Consider the following 13,873-nt stretch of genomic DNA (forward strand, 5'->3'; position numbering starts at 1 on the left):
CTTATCGAGTCCTTCCCAAGGACTTAAGATAGGCAGACGTGAACATTTGTTGATGTCGCCGCAGGATGTCAGCTGTTCTTTTGCAATTGACTAATGGTGACCTTGTCAATGCCGATGGTGTCCCAGTGGTGCTGCAGATGTTCTGGGGTTGCACCCAAGGCACCTCTCCCTATTGTTGCTACCTTTGCTTTCTTTTTCCACAGTTGTTCTCTTTGGAGGTCTTTGCATTTTGTTATCTCCTCCGATTCTTTCTCGTCTCTTCTGCTGCCTCCAGTCCTGCCAGATCCACCGTCCAGACTTTTTGTCTCTCTTATCCACAGTAGTTAAAAGTTGTGCAGCAGGTCTTTGAAGTCCAAAATACCAGAACCATTTAGCTTCTTCATTTTCTATGACTTCCGCTACCTTATGACCCCCCCCCCAGTTCTTCCTTGCAGGCAAATGATATTTCTTGCATGAATTATTATTATTCATTTATTAAATATATTTGCAGTTGTTTCAAAGTGACTCAAGGCGGCTTGCAGCATTAAAAGCCTTAAAATCATTAAAAGGTAAATACTTCTAAAGCAATCAAAAAATTACAATGAAAAATAAAATTATAATTAACAGTCACCTGTGGCAAGGATCGGGGGGGGGAGGGGCAAAAGCAGGCAGCTTGGTTCGGATGGATGCCATGGTGTCCCTGGCCCTTTGCAGAGCAGGGCACGCTCAGCAAAACACAAAGCGTCAGTCTCCGGTTGCCACATGTAAAACACAACCTGTCCCAAAGGAGCTTTTTTCAGGAGGCAACTGGACTTTCTTCTTTTTTTCTTTTGAGGGCGTTTCTCTTCTGACCCAAGAAGCTTCATCATCTCTGAATGATGGGGAAGGGAAGGATTGATTCTCCTTGCAGACAGCTGGTCCTTTGCATCCTTTGAGAGGGTCCCTGAGGCCACTTGGAGGTTTTATCTCTGTCCTCAGAGTCACCTGAGTGGCGCAAATGGTTCCTGTAGTCTGCAATTTTTCCCCTCGGGAAATCCTTTAAGAAGATGTTGGATAGCCATCTGTCTGAAATGGTATAGGGTTTCCTGCCTAGGCAGGGGGTTGGACTAGAAGACCTCCGAGGTCCCTTCCATCTCTACTATTGTATTGTATTGTATTGTATCCATTCCTGCTCCCACCCCATTCCAAGGGTCTTCATCCCAAATTGCATAGTTAAGAGTCTGTAAAAGAAAAAACCAGGAAGTCCCGTTGCCTCCTGAAAAAGCCCCTCTGGGACCACCATGGCCTGGATGGCTGAGAATCTCTACAGACTTTTAGCTATGCAATTTGGGGTGAAGACCCTTGGAATGTTGTGGGAGCAGGAACGGGTTTCCAGAGGGGAAAAGAGGAAGCCACCGTGGGGCCTCTTAATTGCCTCCAGTATCTGGCAGGGGTCCCCACCCTGCAACCAGCAGCACTTCTTCCCGTGGGGGCAGTCGGCATCCCTTCCCTGCAATGGGGGCAGCCCCCCCTCCCCCTCAGCCTCCCCCCCCCCAGGGGCTGCAGGGGACCGAGGCAAGTGCCGGCCGCAGCCATGTCAATTGGACAAGGAAGGGGGTCCCGTCTGGTCAGGCGTGCATGTTGCTCTGTACAGCCGGATCCTCCAATACCCCGTTCCTTGACTGTGCACCCCCTGAGGCTCAACTCACCCACCGACTGAGACCCCCCACTCCCCCAGCTGAAACTTTGCCCAGCCGCTCTGCCCTGGTGCCGGACCAGAAGACCAGCTCATGCCCCTGTCCCTGGACCCCTCCAGGGGAGCCTCTTGCTTGTCCCAGGGAGGAAGGGGGATGTAGAGAGGTGAGGGGGTTCTCCTGCTAGCCTGCCCTGGGCACCCTCCTCTGGCAGAACTGCTGATGCCCACATCTCCATCCTGCACTGGAACCCGCAGCCTCGAAAGTCCCTTTGGGTCAGGGAGGAGGAGAGGAGACTGTCCCAAGGAGAGCAGGAGGGCTGGGGAAGTGTAGGGGGAGACCCCATTTCCCTGTAGGCAGGGAGGGCAAAGGGGACCCGAGAGAGCGCCCAGGCTTACCTCCGGCCCCAGTGGGTGTGAGCCTAGCTGAGAGGACCAGGAGCCCAAGAAGGAGGGCTCTGGTGCCACCCGTGCCCATGGTGGTGCTGCCAGCTGTGGGGGGGGGAGCATTCTGAGCTGCACCAGCCTCCCAGGCAGAAGAGGGGAACTGGAAAGCCGTAACCCACAGCAGCTGGCAGCCCCAGGGCTGTGCAAGGAGAGCACCATTAGGAGGGCGGGCGAGGGCTGGTTCTCCTGCTGCAATCAGCTCAGGGCAGTTGAAATTGGCCAGTGAATGTTGCCCTCCCCCCCCCTCTCCCCAGCAGAGGAAACCCTTCTCCTCCATTGCCATCCTCATCCCCCCTCCCACCCAGAATGGGTTCTGCAGTCAAGGAAGGGCGTCTTTGGCAAGCTCCAAACCTTAATCCCAAGCCTTGGCAGAGAATTCCGTCTGCTGAGCCTCCGTGGATTATGCGCCTTAATTACTGCTTCAACATTCAACGATGCTTTGACATTCCCACAGGCTGCGAGCCAGCCAGAGAAAGCAGCACCCAGTTTTGGAGAGAAGACTGTAGGTTTTCTAAACACAAACGAAATGGTCCGAGCTCCTGCTCTTTCTAAGTCAACCTAACAAGCTCTCAGCACTCCGATTGGGGTTGGACTAGATGACCTCCAAAACCTCTTCCGGCTCTGACGTTTGGTGAAGACCAGGACAGGTTTGGGCATCCACGGTAGATGCATGGAACCACATTCTGATTTTTGCTGAAAACTCCACATCTCTGCCTGCTAAATGTCACTAGACAGCAACCTTCCTTGAGTTGAGGAAGCAATTATGGTGGGAAGAGTTCACAGGTAATGAGGCTGCTAAGGAACCCGGAGGTTGGACACGGGCACCATCAAAGGTGGCACCAGAGGGAGCAGAGAATGACTGGAGGAAGCAGGGCAAGGTCAGCAGAGGTGGAGAGGCTGCCTGGCCAGAGAAGCGCCAAGAGTTGGACACACCTGGATGGGTGTCCTCTTCCATACCCAGTGGAGTTCATCCTGACATTCTGGATGCCTCCATGTTCCCTCAGCTGGTGGCCACTATCCACTCCTGTCCTTCGTGTTGCAGGGCATAGAGACGAATCCTGCTGAGGCCCAGCTGGGACCCTGACAGGGGACCTTCTCAAGAGCTCCCTTTCAATACCTTCAGTCATGGGACACTTTCTTTCCTTTAAGTTTTTTATTAGATAAACCTTAAAAACATTGGACATAGTGCGACATTTCTGGCATAAACATTTCCGTATAGATTTTGGATCTCACAACAATTACATTTTATATCCATTACTTAGGTGTGTGTGGTCAGTCAGATTACCTGTCCGTTGATCCTTTCTTTTATATAATTACTAATCATACAAATACATATCCGATTCCTACCTATCATGCATTCTTAATACCCTATTTTCCAATTCTTAACTTGTGGATGTTTTTCTGTCCCAACTTTTTCCCTCCTTTCTAACCACTGGTACCATTTGTCCCAGATTTCGTGATATTCCGTCTCCCCCTCGTCTCGGAGCTCTAGAGTCAGTCTGAGTCGTGGGACACTTTCTAATCCCAACATGCAAGCATATTTTGTAACCCAGGACCCTGGAAGGAGCAGTGGCTCCAGGGCTCCCCCCCCCCTCCCTGCCTGATGGCAAACACCAAGCCAACGGTCCATTGTGTTGAGAAAGAGATCTCAACCTGTTCTCCTCTTGTTCCTGCCAGGGATCTTCCCGCTTCCTCAAGGCAGGACTTAAAGTCCATCCGTCCAGCCCAGCCTGGCAGTCCTGCTGTCCAGGCACCACGAAGGCTGTGCATGGTCTCCTCCTTCTGGGCCTCCTCAACCCCTTCAATGGAACAAGCAGGTAAGGGGGCACTGCCAGCCCCGGCAGCAAATAATCCCAGCCCCACAGCATCTCTGAGTTTTTCTGAGGGCTTCATCCAGCTGCTCCTGCCAGGCAGGGGTGAAATTCAGCAGGCTCTGACCAGTTCTGGAGAACCGGTAATGGGAATTTTGAGCAGTTTGGAGAAGCGGCAAATGCCACCTCTGGCTGGCCCCCGAGTGGGGAGGGAATGGGGATTTTGCAATACCTTTCCCCTGCCACGCCCACCAAGCCACGCCCACAGAACCGGTAGTAAAAATATTTGACTTTCATCACTGCTGCCAGGGGTTTCCACTGCTTTTCCTGGCAGCTTTGCTAAAGGCCCCCTTAAGGGAGAGATGGCAGGGAGGTCAGCAAAGTCCATGAGATGCAGGAAGGGCAGAGCAGGGGGTTTCTACTCAGGGGTAGGCACTGCTGCCGACTCACTTGGGTGCATGCTTCACACGCATGTGCAGTGCAGTTAAAAGTGTTCTGCGCATGTGCAGAACTGAAAAACAAGATGGACCAGGGAACCGGTTCAGGGGCGTGGCAGGCCTGAGTCATTGCCGGTTCCAGCGACCCATGCCCCAGAGACCCTCCTCCGGTTCAGCCCAGCCAGGTGCGAAAGTTGCCCATGTCTCCCAAAAATGCTTTTTGGAAAGGCAGCTGGACCTGGGTTTTTTCACTGAAGACACTTCACTTCTCACCCAAGAAGCTTCTTCGGCTCTTCTTCTCCAAGGAAAAAGCCACGCCCAGTTGCCTTTGGAGAAGCACTTTTGGGGAGTCCATGACCTGGATGATGGAGAGTCCCCAGTGTGTTTCCCGCTCCTGAGCATCCAAAGGTGCAGGGGAAGGTGCAGCCTCCAGAGAGTCCCTGGGCATCTACCAAAGCTTTATAGGCCAAGCATCTCAAACACCCATGCTCATCCTCACTTGCACCTCTGGAAAACTGATCAGGGGGTGCACAGAAAGGCTCACAGACGGAAGGCAACTTGAAGGGGACGCTTAATATGACCTGGTGAATAAGACCCTACCTGTCAAAGAGCTTCCCGGCCCTCCTGGGCCCTTTGGAAGGGGGGATCGTTCAGCCGGGAGGTTGGCCGAAAGAATGAGGATGCAACACGAGCAGAAGAAACAGTCATGAATTCCTCCTTTAATAACTTTTTATTTGAGTTCTGTGTGTTTGAGTCAGTTTCATTCCTGGCCCACTCCCTGCGGTTTTCTTGGCAAGGTTTCCCAGGAGGGATTGCCATTGCCTCTTTCCTAGGGCTGGGGGAGAGTGGCTGGCCCAGGGTGGCTTTGTGAGAACGGCAGGACTAGAACTCAGTCTCCTGGTTTCTAGCCTGCTGCTTTAACTACTAGGCCTCACTGCCTCTCTCTTGTTTGAAGAGTTCAGCATCATCAGCTAACAAAAATGCACAAGGAAGCACAAATCTCCTCCTTAGCCTGGAGGGGGTGCAGGGGGGTAGGGTCCTGGGTGAGCCAGCTCAGAGGACAGCGGTCAGCAGGATGGGGCCTCCGTGGGACTTGAACCCGTCACTCCCTGCAGCTCCTGTCCCTCCAGGAGGCCGAGGGGTGGAAGGACCAGAGTCGGAAGGGGCCTTGGGAGTCTCCAGAGCCAGCAGAAAAAGCCTCTGACCCTGGAACCCCTTCCTGAGGGGGAGGGAAGACCAAGATGGACCCTCCCAGCAATTCTACAATGAGAACCACCTTCCTCTTTGATAGAAACAAGAGGAGAGGTGAGGTGAGGTGATGAGATGAGATAAGATAATGTGCGGTGGGGAGGGGTGGGATGGGATGGGATGGGACGGGGTGGGACAAGATATCATATATATCTCTCAGGGTCCAGCTGCCGGTGGGGCTGACAAGCGCTCCTCCCCCCCCCCCCCCAGTGGATCCTGCCAAATGGGAATCTCAGCATCCTCTTCCTCCTCTCCTGGAAGTAGCAGCCCCCCTTGGATCCTGGAGCACATTCGACCACAATTGAGCCCAAAATTTCTGTTGTAAAGAGAGACAGTTGGTAAGTGAGTTTTGTCCCCTTTGAATGACCCTTCTTGCCACTGTTGTTAAGTGAACCAATGCAGTCATTAAGCTGGTAACATGGCTGCAAAGTGAATCTGGCTTCCTGATTGACTTTGCTCGTCAGAAGGTGGGAAAAGGGGGTCACGTGAGCAGGGAGACACTGCAATGGTTGGTAGGAATAGAACGGAACGGAACGGAATAGGAATAGGAATAGAACAGAACAGAATAGGTCAAAAGTCACTTCTTTGAGGGTCGCTGTAACTTTGAACAGTCACTAAATGAACAGTTGTAAGTTGAGGACAACATTGCAACACTGATTCTTCCTCCTGCTTCCTCCTCCCACCCCCCCACCCCCATTTTGCCTGGTGTTGCAGAGTCTTCCCTGCTGTGTCCAGTCACCTTGGATGATGCCCCTCCAGTCCCTTTGAGGGGAGGGGGCTCTCAGGGGGCCTGGGGAGAAGGGGGCTACCGCCTGGCAGCCTGACAGTTCAGCAGGTAGGGCCCCTTCCATCCCTTGATTCTTTATCATCTCCATCCTCCTCCTTAGCTTTCAGTTGGGAAAAAGAGAAACGCTGTGGCGCAAACATGAAAAAGTGCCCAGGAGTCTTCAGAGGGATCGCTCGTCCTCCCTTCCGTAGGCTGCTGCCTTTCAGCCCATTCAGCAGAAATCCCCCCCCCCCAGGGGGGCCTCCACTGTGACCAGCCAAGCCTTGCAATTAACTGAACTGAGGAGCCCCCCCCCCAGCAGGAGCCACAGCAGAGAAATTACAGAGTTTGAAGGAACCTTGGAGGTCTTCTAGTCTAACCCCCTGCTCAAGCAGGAGACTCTATCCTATACTTTGGAATTTGCACTTCAACTGCCAGAATTCTCCAGCCTTCAAAGTCCCCAAGGTTAGACTCCCTGCCCTACACCACTCCGGACAAGCAGCTGCCCAGGGACAACCTCCAGGGCATTCGAAGCCTGTGGAGCGAGTCGGCACCCCTCCCCAAAGCCGCGTTGGAGATTCTGCAAAGCGGGGAAGGGGATCCCCCACCAGCAATGGGTCAGCGGGTCCACGAGAGAATCTCCCGCGCCTACAGGCCGAGAGAGGCTGGTCCTTCTGCCCTACCCGGGGTGAGGTAGGGGGGCGTCGAGGGATATCGGGGGTCACCGCGCCCCTTTCGGGAAGCCACGGAGCCCTCCCCGCCCCTCCGCCCGGCCTCCGCTGACGTTTCCCCGCTGGACCCCGGGGCGCCGGAACCTTCCCGGAGGAGTCATCGGGAAGCGCGGGACGGGCGGGGCGGGGCGAGGGGGTTTCCCAGCCCGGCCCTCCGGAGGGGAGGGGAGGGGGGCGCCGCACTTTTTGCCCCGGAGAGGAGTCGGAGGCGGCTCAGTCGCCCAGCCATCGCCATGAGGTCCGGTCGCAGCCCCCTCCTCCTCCTCCTCTTCTGGGCCGCCTTTGCCCTCTGGGGGCCTCTGCTCTCCGTCTCCGGCTTATGTGAGTGGGGCGAGCGCCGGGGGAGGGGTGGTGTGAGACGGGAGGGTGGGCGGTGGGATGCTTCGGCCAGGGGGATCTTCTGTTGCTCGCTGCCCGAAAGCCCCCGCCCCGTCTGAAGCCCCTCCAGCTGGAGCCTCGGGCGTGCGCCCCGAACGCCCAAGAGGAAATGAAACGCCCCCCCCCCCCGAAGCCCACCGTTCTGCTCTCTGCGCTTCCCTGAACACGGGAATAGCGGTCCTTCGATCGTCGCGGAGCCCTAGACGGGAGAAGGGGGAGAGGGCGGCGAGCCAGACTCTGCGGGCCGGGGTTTCTTTCGGGTCCCGGGCTCGGCCCCCTTCGGGCTTCGGCCAGGGGTGTCGGCCTCCCAAGGACGCCGCCCACCTCGGAGTCAGCGCACTCCGGACGGCAGCTGGAAGGCAGGCGGGGCGGGAGTCGGGACCCGATGGAAGCGAGTGGTGGGAAGGGGCGAGCGGAGGGGGAAGGTCCGGCTCAGCCCGGCGGGGCCCAGGGGCCACGGACGAGGGCCCCGGTGGAGCCCGGCACGCACTTCCGTTCCCATGAAGTTTGCGTTTGCTCGCTGTGCGTAACTCCGAGGCGGGAGGGTTGAGCGAGGCCGATGAATCACGCCGCTTCGCTCCCACCGGCGAGTCACCCCGTCAGGCTCCTGACTCGGAGAGAGCCTCGGACGGTTCCGGCGCCGGAATCAGCTCCGCGGGCAAAATCCCGGAGAAGAAGAAAACTTGGATGAACGAGGGTCCGGTCCCCGCCTTCCCCCGCCCCTCCCCGGGCAAACGCTGCCGAAGAAGACCGCAACCCCCCCCCCCCACGCGGGTTATTTGAAGGTTACATTGATTTCTATGCCGCCCAATACCCCCTACAGGGTCCCTCGGGGCGGCTTACAGATTATAAAACCAACTGAAAACTAATTACATTATAATGATACTAATAACCTATCGGTAATTAAGGTTATTAGTATTAATAACATTATAATAACATTAACACCCAGGAACAGAGCAGAGAGTTACTAGGCTTATATAAATATTGATAGAATTAGGGAATGTAAGAGTTTGTAGGCTCTGGAAGGTCATCTAGTCCACCCTTTGTGCAGGAGGCTCCCTGACAGATATTTCCTCCCCCCCCCCCCTTCAAACACATCCATAAAGGAGAGCTGACTTGACTTCTTCAGGGGCTCCAAGCCAGTCAAACAGCTGCTGTGATGCTCAAAGTTTTCCCTAACTTTATCTCCTTCCTTATCGCTGAACTGTTGTTTGTTGTTCTGTCTTTGGAACAATCCTTCCACGTGACTGCTATTCAGATGCTTGAAGAGAGCTACTCCCTAGCCCTCCCACTGCCTTCTCCTCTCCTCTCCTCTTCCCCTCCTCTTCTCTTCTCTTCCCCTCTTCTTCTCTTCTTTTCTTCTCTCCTCTCCTCTTCTCTTCCTTTCCCTTCCCATCACCCCTTCCCCAGTTTCTTCCCTTCTTCCCTTCCCTTCTGCCTCCCAACATTCCCTTCCTTTGAATGCTGACCCACTCCGGGCACCGTTTCTCCTTCCCTCCTGGTGGCCAAAGTCCTTCCTAAAATTCGGGCGACAGAATTCTCATCCTAGGTGTGACCTGAGAGCCCAAAAGAATCCTGGCTTCTTCCCAGCCCAGAGCCTGGACTTCTCCAGGGGTTTTCTTGCATTGCCTCACATGGGCGGCTGGAGTTTGGCTTGCAGCCGAGAGATTCCCCCCACTCCCCTGCAATGCTCCTCAGAAGGAGTCCTCCCCACCGCCCTCCTGTTCCTCCTGACGTCAGTGTTTTTTCTATCCCACAATGGACTTTGCTTCCTCTGTCTCTTTTGAAACAGTCTTGCTGCTTTTACCTGATAGCCATCTTTCCGTTCAGCCTTCCCGCACAGATGCCCTGCTGCTGCTGCTGCTGCTGCTGCTTGCCTTGTTTCGAAAGAATTTCAGCCAAGTGAAAGTGCTCCTGGGAACTCCTTGGGTCAAAGGGCCTGCCCTGAGTTGAGCAGGCCTTGGCTGGCTTTCAAAGAATGGGCCATTAAGGGATATGCAGATCAGGGCCAGACCCATTTCATTCAGGTGGTCCAGTGAGATTTAGAATAGAATAGAATAACAGAGTTGGAAGGGACCTTGGAGGTCGTCTAGTCCAACCCCCTGTCTAGGCAGGAAACCCTACACCACTTCAGACAAATAGTTGTCCAATCTGTTCTTAAAAACCCTCCAGTGTTGGAGCATTCACAACTTCTAGAGGCAACTTCTGTTCCACTGATCCATCAAGACTCCAAATCAAATAGAAATGTATTTGGATTGGAGATTTTGATCCCAGTTTAGAAACCTGATTCCTGACAAGAGTCTTCGGTGTGAAATCCAGCTGGGTGGCTCTATTAAATTTCATTTAAATTGAAACTTCTAACTCAAGTCCTTAGTTTTTTATATATACAGGTAGTCCTCAGTTTATGTCCACAACTGGACATCAACATTTTTGTTGCTAAGTGAGACATTTCTTAAATGAATATGACCTTTCTTGCCACCATTGTTAAATGAATCACAGCAGTTAAGTTAGTCACAAGGTCATTAAGCGAATCTGATTTACCCATTGACTTTGCTTGTCAGAAGGTCACAAAATGGGAGGACGCGTCCTAAATATGAATCAGTTGCTCAGAGCCTGAGTTTTGATCATGTGACTATGGGGACGTTGCAGTGGGAGTAAGGGAGGAAAATGGTCATGTCCCTTTTTTCAGTGATATTGTAACTTTGAATGGTCACTAAATGAACTCTTGTAAGTCAAGGACTATCTGTATTTATTTCCTGAATTATTCTTCCCCTGCTTTTCCTAAACGCACACGCACTCACTCACTCACTCACTCACCTCCATTTCTTCTGGCATAAACCTCGTCCTCAGAGCCCCTCCAAAACAAATTGAGACGTGGAGGGGGGTTGTTTCCCCGAAGGGGTCTTGCTCCCTTTTCCTACCAGGAGAATGGAAGCAAGGGGGGGGGATTCCCCAGAGCCCCTCTGAGCCCAAAGAGACGAAAGATCTGGAGACTGAAAGGTAGGAGGAACGATCAAGGGGTCTAGGTAGGTCCAGCCATCAAAGGATCCGGGAGGTGAAGACAGTTTTGTACTGGATGACAATTGAGGGGCTGCCACAAATTAGAGGGGATGAATTATTCTCCAAAGCATCAGAAGGGATGCATTGTTTCTCCAAAACAATGGCTGGGAACTAATCAAGGAGAGAAGCAACCTGGAATTAAGGAGGAATTCCCTGAGAACAATTCATCAGTGGAACAACTTGCCTTCAGAAGTTGTAGATGCCCCATCACTGGAGGTCTAGGCCTAGGGCAGTGGTGGGTTGCAGGTGGTATGCCCTGGTACGGGCGTACCGGAGCCTGCCCGGAGCACCAGGTCCCGTCCCAGCACGGGGCTCCGGAGGGCCCATCCACCCACCCGCACTCCTTACCTGTTTTTAAACTCTTCGGGGCTTCCATGCACACGCACAGCGCCTGCGTGACGCTCTGCCAAGCAGCTGGAGCATCGCGGAGGGTCACAGAGGCATCGTTGGACGGTAAGACGCATGTGCCCGCTGCGCGCCTTCATGTGGAGGACGCTGGGCCCCGTTGCGACCGTACCGGTTGCAATGGGATCCGGAACCCACCACTGGCCTAGGGTCTCCTGCCTGATCAGGGAGTTGGACTAGAAGCCCCCCCCCCCGAGGTCCCTTCCAGCCGCTGGACTCTATGGGGTGCAGCACCAGCACTTCCCATTTGAGTTTCTTCAGGGCTCTCGGAGGTTCCGTTAAAATGTAACCATGGAACAGAGGCAAAGAAAACAAGGAACCGGCCCAGGATCCAGAAAGAGGGGTGTCAAACTCAATTTCATTGAGGGCCGCATCAGGGTTGTGTCTGACCTCAGGGGGCTCAAGGGGGCACAGCCGGCTCGATCTCAGTCGTGACGGGGGAGCACCTGTGGGGGCCTGAGGGCTCTGCCAGACACAATGGGCTCCTGCAGCCCTCTGCCAGCAAAAACGGGGCTCGGGAAGGCTGCATCACGCGCCAGTTCGTCACTCTTCCAAGGGGGCCCCGAGGGCCAGATCTAAGCACTTGGCAGGCCAGATCCGTCCCCCAGGCCTTGATGCCCCTGATCTAGAGGGATCCCCCCTGTGTCAAGAGACACCCCTGAAGCCCCCCAGGCTCTGGGTGCAAATTTGATGAGGGTGGAGGTCTCCTTAAGACCCATGGACTTCAACTCCCAGAATTCCCCAGTCAGTTAACGTTCCAACTCCCCAGGAGCTGAAATCCACAAGTCGCCAAAGTCGCCAAAGTTGCTGTGTTAGGGGGCTGTTCTATCCCCCCCCCCCCCGCCCGACCCTAGAGCACCTACAACTGAGCCAAATTTTGAGCTTCCCGGATCTCCTCTCTTGCCAGTCGAGGGCAGCTGCACCACCTTCCCCAACGATTCCAAACGATGCGGGCAGCCCAAGCGCCGTTTCTTCTACAACGCCACCTCCGAGAGCTGCGAGCCTTTCATCTACCACGGGTGCCCCGGGAATCCCAACCGCTACCACACCATCGAGGAATGCCAGCGCTACTGCGGACACATTGGTGAGCCCAGCTGTTGGGCAGGGAGGGGTCTTTGGGTGGGGGGGGCTGAGCCCCTGCGGGAAAGGGCCCAAGCCAGCTCCCTGCCTCTTCTGCTAAGCTCCTTCGGGGAGGGGTCTGCCCTTGCAGGACGCAGCCCCCCCTTGCATGGTTCTCCTTTGGTGCAGCTGATCTCCCAGGCCAGTAGGGGTGGGGGGAGGCTCCCCTCTTTCCTGCACCTTTCCTCCCCCCCCCCCACACACACTGTCTCTGGTGGGGCTGCATGAGGGGCGCTTCCCAGGGCCCATGCGCTGATTCTGTTTTGCAGAGAAACCCGGCTTCTGCCCACCGAGCCCTCGTGGGGCCTTGGTGCCATGCATGGCCAACTGTTTGCATGACGGCAACTGCCAAGAGGCAGACAAGTGCTGTTCCTTTGGCTGTTCCTTGCGCTGCATGAAGCCCGTCACAGGTGAGTCCCAGAGCCAGATCCTCTCGGGGGGGAGGGGGGAGACGTGGGATGTGAGCTATTCCATGGCTGTGTCTTGGCAGGCACGCAGGCCACTGGGGCCCTCCGGGAGCACCTGGCATGCCAATGGGGGAGCTCCCAGCACATCGGGGGTGGTGCTGGGCATAGTTGAGGACACCGGGGCCCACCAGATGATTGGGAACTGCAAGCCCAGTCAGGCCTCGTGGCCATTCGGATAATAAGCCCCCAAAATCCCATGGCATCATGTCATGTGACCATCCCTGGTGCACTGCTTCTTCTGAGGATTGAACCTGATTTGCAGTTTGCCCTGGGCGCAGCCTTCTGGGTCCCTTATTCCTCCCTCCCTCCCTCCCCCTCTCCCCTCGCTCATCAGGATCATTGTTCCTTCCCTTCCTGTCTCTCTTTCTTTCCTTCCTTCCTTGCTTCCTTCCTCCCTCCCTCATTGGAGGATCTTCCTCCAATTCATTCCCTCTTTCTTCCATTCCACCCTCCCCTCCTCCCTTGCTTCCACCTCTCTCCCATCTTCCTTCCTTCCTTGCTAACCCTGAAATCATCTGGAAGGGAGGGGTGGGTGTCTCCCCACTTCTGCTCCCTTCATGCTCTGCACAGCAGGAGCTTCTGCCTGCCCCCCCCCCACTTCCAGGAGCGCCTGCCTGAATGGAGGCTTCAGTGTGGAAGCTTCCTTTCAAGAGAGGGTGGGCCAAAGGGCAGGGGGTCCCCAAGACAGACAGGCAGGCAGGGAACACTTGGGGGGTGGGGGGGGCGAAGGGAAGAGTCCGGAATGAATATGCAAAATGACAGATTTGCTCTGTTTGTACACATCTAATCCTATCCCTAAAGCCATCTGGAAGGGAGGGGTGGGTGTTCCCCCCCTACTTCTGCTCCCTTCATGCTCTGCACAGCAGGAGCTCCTGCCTCCCCCCCCCCACTTCCATGGGGCGCCTACCTGAATGGAAGCCCCAAATGCCCAAATCCAGGAAAGGGGGGGGGGGGCTTGGGGGTAGGGGAGGCCAGAGAGAGTCCCCTGTCTCTTATTCCTCCCTCCCTCCCACTCCCAGATCTCCCTCCCTCCCTCCCTCCCTCCCTTTTAATGCATCTATAGAACTGCCCTCCTAATGCCAGGCTCTGTCCCTCTCTGCCCCCTACAGACCTCTGTCAGCTGCCTCCCGAAGAAGGGCCTTGCGATTTAAAATTGCCACGCTGGTTTTATGACCCCAAGATCCAAAGGTGCAAGCCGTTCCTCTTCGGGGGCTGTGCGGGGAACGCCAACAACTTCAAAAAACGCCAGGGGTGCCGGTTGAGGTGCCGCTATAGAGGTGGGTGTGCAGTGCTGCAATGGGGGGGGGCTGAAAAGTGGGGGGCCGCATGGGAAGGAGCAGAAGGTCCTGCATT

At 55.2% G+C, this 13,873-nt stretch overlaps 1 protein-coding gene across 1 annotated transcript in view; it reads left to right on the forward strand.

Annotated features, from left to right (window-relative positions):
• Window positions 1–7,064: 7,064 nt before the first annotated feature.
• Window positions 7,065–13,873, forward strand: part of LOC309389590 (BPTI/Kunitz domain-containing protein-like) — a 7,295-nt gene continuing 486 nt past the window's right edge. The window contains exons 1-4 of the mRNA XM_081948142.1: window positions 7,065–7,412; window positions 11,842–12,018; window positions 12,323–12,463; window positions 13,630–13,797. Of these exons, the coding sequence (XP_081804268.1) occupies window positions 7,325–7,412; window positions 11,842–12,018; window positions 12,323–12,463; window positions 13,630–13,797 (574 nt within the window). The 5' untranslated portion in view covers window positions 7,065–7,324. The remainder of the gene's footprint in view (window positions 7,413–11,841; window positions 12,019–12,322; window positions 12,464–13,629; window positions 13,798–13,873) is intronic.

Source organism: Natrix helvetica (assembly GCF_964273705.1).
Source record: "Natrix helvetica genome assembly, chromosome: 3".
NCBI classification, from domain to species: domain Eukaryota; kingdom Metazoa; phylum Chordata; class Lepidosauria; order Squamata; family Natricidae; genus Natrix; species Natrix helvetica.